Here is a 13,075-nt window from a genome sequence, read left to right as displayed (position 1 = left end):
AGGTGTAAGTCATAAAGTGATGGACGAGGAAACCCTCATGTACTATAGCATTTTAGTAAGTATTGATTTCTTAGTGTATAAAATAGTAGGTGGGGCAAATCAGACMTAGTTACTGCTGTTCATGCCATTTCTATCCTAAGTCTCACAATGCTTGCCTTCCTTCAACCTTCAGTTTCTACAGTCATGCATTTGTGATGCTCATTTAATGTTTTTTTATAAACTCCTACGTCTTGTGGTGATACAGGATAAAAGTTTAGATAGAAAGAATATGCTTCCTTTTCCCCAGGTTTATGAACTATTAGGAGGAGCTGCTTTGCATTAAAGAGTGGTAAATGTGAAGTATTAAKGGTGCTTCCTAGGAGACATGAGTCATGTTGCCAACAACATACTACTCTCCTGAATATCCCAATGCCCCACAGTTGCAGCTGTTGTGTGGTTGCATACCTCTCGTATGAAGTTTTCTCACCCCTGTGCCAAGCCTTTAATTGTCGGATAAATCTGACTGGCAGTGCAGGATTCTCATGATTGATTTATTTAACGTGACTCACAGTAAGTGCATACAAAGGGAGCTGGATGAAATGGCTGATAGTCAAGCACATAGTTTCCTTTCTATCTTAGGGTTTCACAGTGAGTCTGATTATCCCCAAAATTTGCAGAAGTCTTCCAGATGACCCTTTACTTGATCCTGGTATTTGAGCCAAGGTTAAGATCCAACAGTTGACCATGGTATCAAACCATTTTTGATTACTTTTTTCTGTAATTTGTTGGTGGAATCTTCCCCTTCTTGCCAGGGTAACGATCTGTTTCAGTACTTTCCTGCTGAAGCTTAACAAAAGTGGAATGCTTCCAAGTGACTGAAGGGAAAATGTTTTTTATTCARCCAAGGAAAGAGGTTTGTCCTCAGCTTGATAATGGCACCTAGCCTTTACTTTCCTGACAACTTCATCCTCAAAAACAACTGTCATTTATGTTTGTCTTCTTTAAAAGTTTATGAGCCAGAACGTTTGTAGCAGAAGTTCTGTGTGAAAGTTGAACTTCTCTRTGACACTTCTGTCTGTGCATTGTCTTAGTACTTAAGGTTCAAACATTAAACCTTCTACCTATAAAAGATATATCTTTATATCTGTTTGTTAGGGTTATAATAATCTCTGTTCTCACTGGAAAACCCCTAGTTCTCTGTTTTCCAACTCTAATAGAGCATTAATGGCATACTTATTTCACTGGTGACCTTCAGTGTAGTGTCAAAATTCAGTCTCAGTGCATTGTCAGCAATGTTTGTTTATCATTCAGGAAGAAGGGGTTATTTAGATTCATTAATCCTGGAATCTTGAAAAAGGGAAAAAAAGACTAAAACAACAACAAAAAAAAACCAACAAAGGAAGTGCACTCTCCAAAAGACATTTAAATGTACTCAAGTTTGGAAGACAGACAGAAAATTTAGACCAAGAAACATAAATCACTGAAGTAATCTCAAATTATATTGCTAGGGAAAACAGAAATATTATCCTTCAAATTGTCCTACAGTTGCAAGTCTGCAAAGACAAAACATGGCCATTGTTTATTTTCATTCTTAATTTGTCAGATGCAGATAAGTCTAATGTTGGCTCTTTTCATTATTTTCCTCCTTCCCACCCTGGCCACCCCCAATTATTTGGTTATATTCCTGTGGCAAAGAGGCCATGACAGCTGGACCCAGAACATTTTTTCTGAAAGCAGCCTGCATGGAGAACTTCATTCCAATCCTCCAAGCCATTCCATTTGAGAATAGTCCCTCGAGAGTTCTACATACTTTGGTATTAGGCAATCTGTGCTCTTAAGGGTTCTGGTTAAAATCTTACGAAATTTTAATCAAAATATGCTATAGGGAATGTARATTCAAAAGAAGTGTTTCTTCATAGTAATGTCAGGTTTCTCTTTAAAGGTTGGACTACAGTGGACCATCAAGGGAGTTTTTTTTCCTGGTGTCCAGGGAGCTCTTCAATCCATATTATGGTTTGTTTGAATATTCAGCCAACGATACCTACACAGTACAAATAAGTCCCATGTCTGCTTTCGTAGACAATCACCATGAGTGGTAAGAATTATTTTCTTTCTATTTTTCAGATACCTTTTCTGGTATTACCACTTGTAGAACAACTGCTTAAATCTGCTCAGATATATAACACAGAATCTGATCTTCTTAACCAGCAGCAAAATAATCACATTTCTTTAGACTTCCCTGGTTTTGGTTTCTMTTGTGGTTTTTAAATGATCTTGTTTCTCACGAGGTCAGCAAAATTATAATTTGGAACATGTATCATGGGATTGTCTCACAGCACAACTCCCTGCATTTTTTGTACATTAGCAGTCATTTGATGAAAGCATTATTAACCTCTTGTGTATTAACAAAAAGGAAAGAAAAATTAATAACACATTGACTTTTTGTCAGCTGAGGAGATTAAGGGAGATTTCAGGCAGGTATTACTGTAGATAATTTATTTGAGTCTTCCTAAAGAGCACAGATATCTCCTCAGTGGAAAACCCCCAACATAGCTCTTGGAAAGAAATCTGTGGTGATATCTTAGTTGGGGGTAGAGGGAAGACTGCTGATTGCACAGCTTTGAAACAGTGTGTACACACACCCATGCTTCTAAAAGAATTATTGAGGATTTTTGCATAATCCCATTTTCACAATTATAAGCCAGTTTAAATCACCCTCAGTTGAGTTAAGCCATGGCATCACCATAAATCTGTAAAGCTGTGCTGTGACTATTAACAGAGAATTCTGCTGTGTAAGTAGTTGGATTACATTAATAGTGGAATGACAACTGCTTATCTCTGTAGGACAGATATGTACCAAGTTCTTATTTTTTGAAAGTCATTTATGAAGAATGAGCATCAGAGGGGAATCTCTTTACTAATTTTACAAATTAACAGAAAATTAAATGATTGGCAGTTCAGTTAGTGGAAGCAACCTGCCTTTTGAGCTCCAGTACATCACAGCAAATGGCATAGGCTGTATTGGAAAGGCAGAACAGCCTGGCAGAAACATGAGAGAAAACTCTTATGTGCTGTGCAGCTTCTGCCAACATTTTGTACTCATCTGTGGCTTCTGCAGTGCTGGAGCAGAGACCCTGGGAGGGAAGGAGGCATTGACCCCTGTGGCTTTCAGGGAATGCTGGTCTGGTGCAGCTCCAGGGGGAATTCAGGAAATGCAGCTGTGACAAATGGTTATGCTTGGAAAGGGAAGGGCTCTGCAGTCACATCTCATCCTACAGACATTGGCCTCCATCACGACTCACACTGTATCACAACTGTGACTCTTTTCTCTTCCAGGTTCAGGTTTAGTGGTCGGATCCTTGGTCTTGCTCTGATACATCAGTATTTGCTGGATGCCTTTTTTACCAGACCCTTTTATAAAGCCCTCCTCCGAATGTGAGTAGAACTGTTCTGTCTCCACTTTTGATTGGTTCCTTCCCCATTAATGGTGCCATTTTGTATATGGATTGTTTATGATGTTTTTTGACAAAGACTGGCTATTATTTCTAATTTAATATATTGATTTCAATCTATGAATTTTTTTTTTTATTTACTTGTTTCCACTGCCTCAGAATGTCATTTCTGCTCAGTATGAAAACCTCATATTTTGTTTTAACCCTGTTGCCTGCTTTCTTCTGCAAAAACTTAGATTTGAAGACAGACAATAAATGCTGTGGGCTTTTTCTAGATATTAATAGAGTTCTTATTCATTTGTCGTGTAGTGACTCACAGGATAGGATATGAATCACTTATAGCTTAGACTGCATGACCCATTCTCAGAGGTGGACTGATTGTTGGCAATCTCCTTTTTGAGGAGCTGTGCTTTGATATACTTCAGACTTGGTTTCCAGAGCTACTGCTCTTGTTCTGGCAGAAACAATGAGAGCTCAGCATGTCTGGGACTTAAGACCTAATGAACTTAAGGTGCTTTACTTTTTTATTTGAAAGCTGGTTTTGAGAAGAGTGGAAGCATAGTTTTCTTCTATAAAATATTGCATATTCCAGTAGTGGGGATTCCTGCTGCATTCATCCATTCCTACTGCACGTGTATTTCAAAAATACTTAAATGCCAGCAGCATCATTTTARCAGGAATGAGGATCTACCCCAGGTGGACTTCACATGGCTGCTAAATTAAATTACCTTGGTGATTTTCTAAGCAGTGAAATTAAAGATGAGGGGCAGCCACCTGTGTAGGCAGCCTAATTGGTGCAAATTCCCCATGGCAGCCCTGCACCWTTGCTTTTGTCAGAACTGAGTCATCCAGACTGTCTCTGCAGATGGGACCCAATCCATCAGCTTTGATGTGGAGGCTGATGCTGCAGGATGTCACATAAAACCACACTTGAGCATCCAGCAGGACTTATTTCTGCCTTTGTGTTGACCAGGAATGAAGCAGGCAGGTAACCCTKCACCTTGCTTGAGAATAGCCCCAGTGTCCTGTTGCACAGGCCAGGATTAAAGGAGTTAAGAAGCATGGCAGAAATTGCCACCACAATATTAAATATTGCTAGCAAATGACATGTCCAAAGCTTGGAATAGTAATTGTTATACACAGCGAGGGACAGTTGGCTTACAAACTGGATTTGTAAAAGGAGGTAAGGCAATGTATGGCCACAGGTAAAAAAGGGTATTTCTGTGGTAAGCAGGGCATCTGAGCAGTTCAACAAACAATGAGAGATGAGGCAGTGTAGCCACAAAGGACCCTGGTTACTTGTTAAAAAAAATCTTACAATTTCTTTTTTTAATTGAATCCTTTGTCTCTTTAATGTAGGTATTTTCATAATTCCTAAATATGCTTCACAGGAAACATGGGGCAGACTCACCATAAGCTTAAAAAGCAATGTGTTTCCAAATTAAATGCTGGAGTTTTGTATATTTACAGAATTATTTTGTATTATGCAGTAACTGCTGTTACCAGGCAAATAAACAGAGATTTGAAATTGAGTTGTCTTTACTGATGTTTCTCTTGGCTCCCATTCACAGTCTGTTTTTCAGGACTGTCCTGTCTGAGTTCAGTWACTGAGCACAGGCTGCTGCCATCATCTGTATTTGTGTGTTTTCTTCTTCTTTCTTCTGTTAGACTCTGTGACCTGAGTGACCTGGAATATCTGGATGAGGAGTTTCACCAGAGTTTGCAGTGGATGAAAGACAATGATATACATGATATCCTGGATCTCACATTTACTGTAAATGAAGAAGTTTTTGGGCAGGTGTGCAAGATTCTTAATTTCCGTGGTGTGTTCTGCTGTTAGATAAACATTTATTTGGACAGAAGAACGACTCTCCCTCTGTGCTSCTTTGACCTTGTATTTAAAAAATTCCAGCTGGTGAAACCAATGTTGAAATCTAAGGAGGAATTATTTGTAGCTGGTCAAACATGCTTTTCTGGTTAAGGAGATTTTCTGGAGAGTATCTGAAATATTAGATTTTAGGATTGCTTTGCTAGGGGTAATTTACCTGAATTTGATTGCAGCAAAGTTGCCATTCAAAAGTATTACAATACCTTTGTTAARATATTATTCAGAAAACTTCACTATTTTAGTCACTGTAAAGATTGTTTCTTCTCAAATTATTCTTAATACTAATTGTGAAGGTTCCTCAGACTAAATGGGATTTTAAATAATATTTACTTTTTTTTTTTTAATATGTTTTCTTACTTCACATATTCCAGTTTGCTAAAGTCAGGCTTGGTTAGTGATTTTGAGGAATTACTTCAACTTAAAAATTTAAGTTATTATAATTTTTTTCTTTTGTCTTTATAATACTGTGTTGTCACTTGGTAATCTTTTTCCTAAGATCACAGAACGGGAACTAAAACCAGGAGGTGCCAATATCCCAGTGACTGAAAAGAACAAGAAAGAATACATAGAAAGAATGGTGAAATGGAGAATTGAGAGGGGAGTTGTACAACAAACAGAAAGTCTAGTTCGTGGTTTCTATGAGGTAAAAAGCTCCAAAATTAAATTTACTTCCTTTCTCCTTCAAAAATATTTTTCTCCTTGTACACATTTCTAAAATACAGAGTCCCAAATATAATCAGAAGTGCCCTTGGAGATACTGGAATTGAAGGGAAGGGGGGTGGTTTAAAAACTTTTTTTTTTTTTTTTAGTCATTTGTGTAAAGGCTATTGTTATGTATGTTTGCACTGGACAATACTTTTGATCACTGTATGATTAGCAGTGAATGCTTGCTCTGTTTCTGCACTGGGTCTCTGAGACTTGTTTGTTTAAAAAGACAAAATCTGACTATTTGTGACAGAAATGATACCTGGTAAATACCTTAGCAGCAGATTTTATGGAGTGGCAAAAATCMGTAAATGAAGAAATGTTGCTATGAATTTTCTTTCCTTTCACAGGTGGTTGATGCAAGACTGGTGTCTGTRTTTGATGCCAGAGAACTGGAACTGGTTATAGCTGGAACAGCAGAAATTGATTTGASTGATTGGAGAAATAATACAGAGTACAGAGGAGGTAACTTGAATTTTGACTTGTTCAAGGAGAATATCAGGGACCCTGGAACTACAGTTTTCTCAACCCATCCTGCCACACTGGGGGATACCACCCAGACTTGGCAGGGAAATGGAAATGGTATCCATTCTTACTTGGAAATTCCTCTTTGTTTTACACACTCGAAGCCCACAGAAAATTAGAAGCAATCCCAGTGACTGCAGGCTGGTGGTTGAGATAATTTGAGAACAACAGAAGATTAGGGAACTACTGTGAGAGAGATGGTTGGAGCATCATTTGTAGCTTTGGATAGATAAATAGCACAGTATTGGAATATTTCAAGAACTGGCATTCCTGTTAGTGACTGATTAATGGAAGAAGTGCTTGCATAAGGGATCTCACTTCTTTTTGTCATAGCATATTCATTCTCTGCCTTTAGGGTTTTTAAGCATTTTAGGAGTATTTTTTTCACCTCCTGCCTTTTGATGCAATTGGATGAAGAATATGTCATTATTGTGAATAGGGCCAAACTAGGAAAAGCTTACTAACTATTCCCTCATCCACTTTCATAGCATCTAAAAGTATAAAGACTCTGTTTTKTTAACAGGTTATCATGACAATCACATTGTAATTCGGTGGTTCTGGGCTGCTGTGGAAAGGTTCAACAATGAACAACGACTAAGACTTTTACAGGTAAGAAATCAGCAGATCTGTGTCAAAATAATGTATATMATTAAAATTTGATGCTAAATGAATCCCATTCTGGTCTATGATATACAGAAATGTTGCTGGTGATGTTTGCTAGAGGGAATAACGTGAGCCAGAGGCTAAATGTAATCATTACAAGTGACTGAAGCTCACAGCTRTTTTTATAGATTTCTAAATTTAAAAGTACATTTAAGATACAATGGCTGATGTCAATAATCCTTTACCATTGTTTGATTAAAAGTACATTAAGACTCCTAAAGATAAAAAAGGAAAACTGTAATTGGTAGAAATGTTAATAGTGTTTATACAGCTCAGGAAGGAGAAAGCTTAGCTGAAAGTTCAAGGCCTCAAATTAGAAAACAATGATGAAAACCTTAAAGACAGTCCAATTACATTTTCACTGAACCTACAGKTTTCAGTCACCCTGCTGCAGAAGGACAGAATTTCTCAACAGAGGAATATTTATACACATGGGTTTAGTACTGAGTAAATCTTTTTGAATTCAGGTTACATCCATCCTATCTATAAAGAAACAGAAAAACCTCCACTGCAAACCATACCATGTTGTTTATGTGTTATGAAGCACATTGTTTTTAACAAGTCAGAATTTGTATCTAAAATTTGTTTAAGTATTTAAAAAGCAGTGTTGGAAATCTCATTTGATGGAGAGACAGAAATGTCTGCTTGTAAATTCCTATCACAATTTTTAGCTAAAAGTTTTTGTAATGTCCAAATCATTACAGATTAAGTAGTCTCTGATCTGTCAAAAACTATGTTTGATCTGTTTGTAGCAGGTTGTAAATAAAACTGCTCATCAGACAGTATTTCAGCAGATGTCAGTGGGCATTTTGCCCAGCCTTCAGAATGTAGTCCTTTTCTTACAGTAGTTAAATACACAGCTGTGGAAATCCACAACAAAGCATAACACAGAGCCACCAGATATTACTACTTTTTGTATTTATTCCTTTTAATGCAGGAAACGGTAGCAAAAACCTCAYTTAGGCTTAAGCTGAAGTGACTGGATAATGATAGTGTGTTATTCTWCAGTATTTATGTAGCAGAGAAATCTTTGGAGGAAATTAATCTGCTAAATTGCCTCTTCTAGAGCCCTGCCAGGAAATGCTCTGTTTGCCCTTAGCCTCCATGCAAAGCAGCATTTATTGCTTGTGCCTCACCAATTTCCTTACTTTGCAAGTGGTTTTACATGAACATTTGGGCTGCAGTGGATGTGCTGGTGTCAGTGTTTAACCCCTGCATGATGTGTGTCTGTGCTGGCAGTTTGTTACAGGCACGTCCAGCATTCCCTACGAAGGCTTTGCCTCTCTCCGGGGGAGCAATGGGCCCAGGCGCTTCTGCGTGGAGAAGTGGGGCAAGATCACTGCTCTTCCAAGGTACAGCACTGATGCCAGGGCTGCTCACAGGGTCACCTATGGGGTAGCAGATAAGCTGTTTGACAAACATTAACAAGTTTTAACTGAATATGCAAACATACTTTCCCTTACATGACAATTTCTTTCTCCGTTGTTGCGGTGTCTGATGCACCCATTTTGGTTTAAATTCCATTTTGTTCTCTCTCCATTCCATTCCAATGTGTAATTGTGGCTGRCATCCATATTGTAGTTTTTTTCTCATGGAAAATTATATTAGAACGATAGCTACGTCTGATTTTTTTTTGTTACATTTGATCAAATGTGAAAGTATTTACTTACTGAACATRTGGTTTATCGGGTAGGACCAAAATTATTACGAATTAAAATGAAATAGCACTTGTAACTGTGCCTGACTGAAAGCTGCTGTCATAATTTTTGCATCAGAGATGGGCTTTATAGTTTAATTTTGTGATGTAATTTTTATGCTTGGGCTGATATCGAGCGTTAACAAATACTGATGAGGAAAGTTGTGAGTGCAGAATAGATGGGGAGGGAGTAATTTCCCTTGAGGAGCAGCAAGAGAAAATGAGGATTTCTTAGAGAAAAAGTAGGATCAATTGAAGTGGGTGAAGGGAGTAAAGGAACATGGGAGCCCAAGATACGAGAGCAGGAGTTGAGTTGCACAAGCCCTTGCAATTTTATATTGGGTAGGACAGGTTTTGAGGAGTAGGATGAAAAGATTAAAAAAAGGCTTTTCTAAACGTTCCAATTTTTAGGGGAGAAAGAAGAGTTCTCTTCAAAGGTCCATGGTAACTATGCCAGGACTAGACTAACATGTGAATGACAGAAAAAAAACCTTCAGCATGGTTTCTTCATGGACAAAAAATGACAGGTTCTTGTCTTTCTCTACTGTGATCAGACTGATAGCTGGGAGGTTTTTTTTCATCCAATTCTGTAATTCTGTAGCCTCTAAACGTTTTAGGAGTGGTTAGACACAGATTGGTTTGTAGAGTGTGGGCAACCTAACTCGACTTAATCAGATCTCAGCTTTAGTGAGGCTGAGTGTGTACAGCCTCTGGAGGTGGCTCTGGGCTGGGCTGATCCACAGAGAAAACCAGCCCTAATCCTAATCCACTCCTCATAAACAAGATAACTTGCATTYCAAGGCTGCTCTTAGACACAGGGTGGCTGTCAGAGACACAGAGAGTGTCTCTGACCAACAGGCTGCAGCTTTTTCCTTCAGCACAAGGCCAGAGGCAGAAACATCTCTYGAGTTGGCTCCTGCCATCACAACCACAGGGAGAAGGTCACGGACACAGAAGTGGTGCTGTAAAATCCACAGCAGGTGGCCTTTAAACAGAGTCATCTTTCCTGTTTGCAGCACAAATGAGAGCCAGGCAACTGAGGATGAAAGAAATCCAAATCCTGAAAAYTGCTATTTCTAATCAAATACTCTAATATCTTTTGGGGGCCTAGTAGTACTTTGTGGTTTGATAAGTCTCCTTTATAATCTCACTGTGAATAGCCTATGGACTAGCTTTGATTCTGTTTAAAAAGAAAAAGCTGTGACTTTTAAAAAAATAATTTCTGACTTCAAAATTAAAGGGGTTTTTTTTTGTGAGTTTAAGAAAGAAAAGAGATTGCGTGAGTTTTTCCATATATTCTCTGAAGCTGAAATTCCTGGTACTTGCAAGCAGAGCTTGAAGCATGGAAAAGGTCAGGACCTGASAGAACAGGATGTTCAGAATTTCCTCTGGAAAGGTTATGCAGAGCCCTGGATGTAATAAACTGCAGAATTGAACTGTTTCCTAAAGTGCAGTGGAGAAACATATCGAGAATCTTTGCTATCATAGGCTGTTCAKCAAGTGTAGGGGAAATGCCARCTCCTCACATTTAAGAGATTGTATCATTCGTTGAAATTTCATTTACATTTCCCATGGTTAGGAAACCTTTGATTTTTGTCTTTCTGGATCCTTTTTACCATACAAATGTGAGAAYCAAAATAACAACAAAACATTACAGTTGTCATGAGCAAAGCAATTCCTGGTATTCAAACACAGGGAACCTTGATCTCATAAAAAATAAAACATCTTCCTTGTTAGTGCTTAAATGGGTTAAGCCGAAAGCACTGTTTGCATTTTCACATGTGTGGTTCCGGCTTGGAGCTGAGACATTGGTAACTACAACCCCGAGCAGCAACWTTCAAAAGGTTTCCAAAGAAGCCCAGCATGTGTAAACACATGGCTGGATGTGCTGGGAGTGCTGCCCTAGGACTCGGTGACTCTTGCTGATTCTCAGATAACCAAAGCATTTATGTTAAGTCACCATCACTCACCCCTAGCATTGTTGTACTTTGCAAATTGCCCTTCTAGCAGGAGTGCCTGTGAAATTTAATAGTGCATGGTGTGAGGGTGGCAAAAGTGAGGATTTAACAAGTGGACTTTGTTTTTTTCCGTTTCTAAAAACACTACTGCAGTGCTGGAAACACTTGAGAATGCCCATCCCCAGCTCTTCYCCCTGATCTGAGACACAAAGGGCAGCTAGGATAGTTACTTAGGTATGTGCCTGTGGCCTAAGCAGCTGTGAATGTAAACACCAAAAGTTTTCACTAGATRTTTGCCTAGTTCCCACTGTTCTGACTGCTGGTGTAATCACTTCTGCTGAATCCAAATAGTGASATTTCYGTGAGGCWCATGTCAGGTTGCCAAGCTTGTATYGCTGTCTTTTACACTAACTAGGCAGCAGGTAAAATGCCCTGAATAGATGGATTATTACAGGTCTAGCTTAACTATTGCTACCCCAATGCCACTTCTACTTCCTTCTTYGGCACTATATTGCAGATTAGACTAAATTCAGGGAGGGGTTGTTACTCTTTCAGTTCCCTCACACGCCGAGAAATTCGTTCCACATTTTTTGCTGTGCATTATTTATTCATGCATATGATGATTCACTTGATATTTATGTCTGACTACTGTGTTTTGAGCCCAAGTCACTCTCTTTTATGAAGGTAATCAAAATGAAGGGAGTTTAATTGGGAATCTGGGAATCTAGACTTTAGAAATCAAGATGGTTTTTCATGTTGTCATAAAACATCAGCCCTGGAATACTAACAGTTAGTGCCCATGTGGTTTGAAATATTGGAATGGGAAAATACTAACCAGAAGGAAAAAAAAAAAAACCAAACCACTTTCTTCTCAAAGATTTAGGATGTTTTTTGTTGSGGTTAGAAAAGCATGTATCACCTCAGAAGACAAAGGTCTTGTTTTTGTCTTTTTTAATTACTTGGTTTTCCATAGTAAGTGATTCCATTTTCAACATTGCCCTCAAAATAAGATAAAACTCAGTTCTCTTAATAAATGTAAACAACTTGCCAGCTTACTATTAAACCAGTTTGTAATGAATCCCTTGCTAATTATATACTGTGTCTTTTATGATTTGTGGTTTTCCAGCCCACACAGCATGATCCATAGTTCTAATGAGTGGCTGTCAGCCCCATGCAGCAGAAGTGTGTGGTTAGGCTCTTAATTGCCTAAGAATCTTCAACACTCTGCTGAATTCAAGGGATCACTGAGTTCCATTTGCTGCAGGGTTTAAATTGGTCTTTTTCATCAAGAGAATAATTTCAAAATTTTAAAGCATTCTGCAGAAAATTGAATAATTTAATCTGTATCACAGATATTATTTCATAAGGTGTTTGGACAGACAAAGAAGGAGTAAAAAAAAAAAGCTTTCCTCCAGAGCCTTAGAGAGATGGCTGGGTAGAGAAATTTTACTGGGCTCCTGGAGTACAGGGTGGGGAAATGCCATCTCTGCTATACAGCATGTACTAGCAGTGCACTTCTAAGGGTACTGTGTTTGGGGAGGGTGCTAAAGTCAATGTTTCTTTAAGTAATTGCATATTTGGTGTTTGGACTCTGTTTATAATAATAGTGTGACCTTGTGTACTGTGAATACATATCTTCAGCCTGATATTTTTATGACACTACAAGGCTGTAACTGAGTGAGTGTTTCAGCTTCAATGAGGGTTTGTAATGGACTCTTTGGTTTTTTAACAAGTGAGATTAACCCACTTCACTTCATGTTCTGTTACCAAAGCTGGGAGCTGAGAGTCACTTAAAGTGGCAATTAATGARTTTGCTCACATGGAAGGCAGCACTTTCAGGCTCAGAGGAAGTCTGTGCAGGTCTGTGGTAGACAGTTGGATTTTTGGGACTGATTAGGTTAAATGAGGAGTTGCATTTGCTATGAGGAGGGAGCATGTTCAGTGCTTCCATTAACATGTTACCTATTTACACTCCATACAGATCATACTGGTGAAGGGCAGGGCATTGCAGGAGGAGTTTTTCAGCTGGATTGTATTTAATAACTCCRTGATGTATATTATTGCAAAAGAATGAAGTATTTGTAAACAGAAACCTGCCAAAATACAAAAATTTGTCTAAACTGAGGCCTTATTACAAAGCTTTAGAGCAGAAAAGATGCCTCTTGCAGTTTCTGTTTGCATCATTTCATCCTCAAGAGCCCATCACATT

The 13,075-nt window shown here is 38.4% G+C and overlaps 1 protein-coding gene across 4 annotated transcripts in view; it reads left to right on the top strand.

Moving 5' to 3' along the window:
• Positions 1–13,075, top strand: part of HECW2 (HECT, C2 and WW domain containing E3 ubiquitin protein ligase 2) — a 177,023-nt gene that overhangs the window by 154,254 nt on the left and 9,694 nt on the right. For all 4 annotated transcript variants that reach the window (XM_057378032.1, XM_057378035.1, XM_057378034.1 and 1 more), the window contains 7 exons: positions 1,922–2,074; positions 3,316–3,414; positions 5,100–5,229; positions 5,816–5,962; positions 6,375–6,489; positions 7,073–7,158; positions 8,452–8,564. In XM_057378032.1, the coding sequence (XP_057234015.1) occupies positions 1,922–2,074; positions 3,316–3,414; positions 5,100–5,229; positions 5,816–5,962; positions 6,375–6,489; positions 7,073–7,158; positions 8,452–8,564 (843 nt within the window). The remainder of the gene's footprint in view (positions 1–1,921; positions 2,075–3,315; positions 3,415–5,099; positions 5,230–5,815; positions 5,963–6,374; positions 6,490–7,072; positions 7,159–8,451; positions 8,565–13,075) is intronic.

Source organism: Malurus melanocephalus, unplaced genomic scaffold (genome assembly GCF_030028575.1).
Source record: "Malurus melanocephalus ecotype Western Australia unplaced genomic scaffold, MMel_1.1 scaffold_339, whole genome shotgun sequence".
In the NCBI taxonomy this organism is placed as follows: Eukaryota; Metazoa; Chordata; class Aves; order Passeriformes; family Maluridae; genus Malurus; species Malurus melanocephalus.
This window is presented reverse-complemented; position numbering and strand designations above follow the sequence as displayed.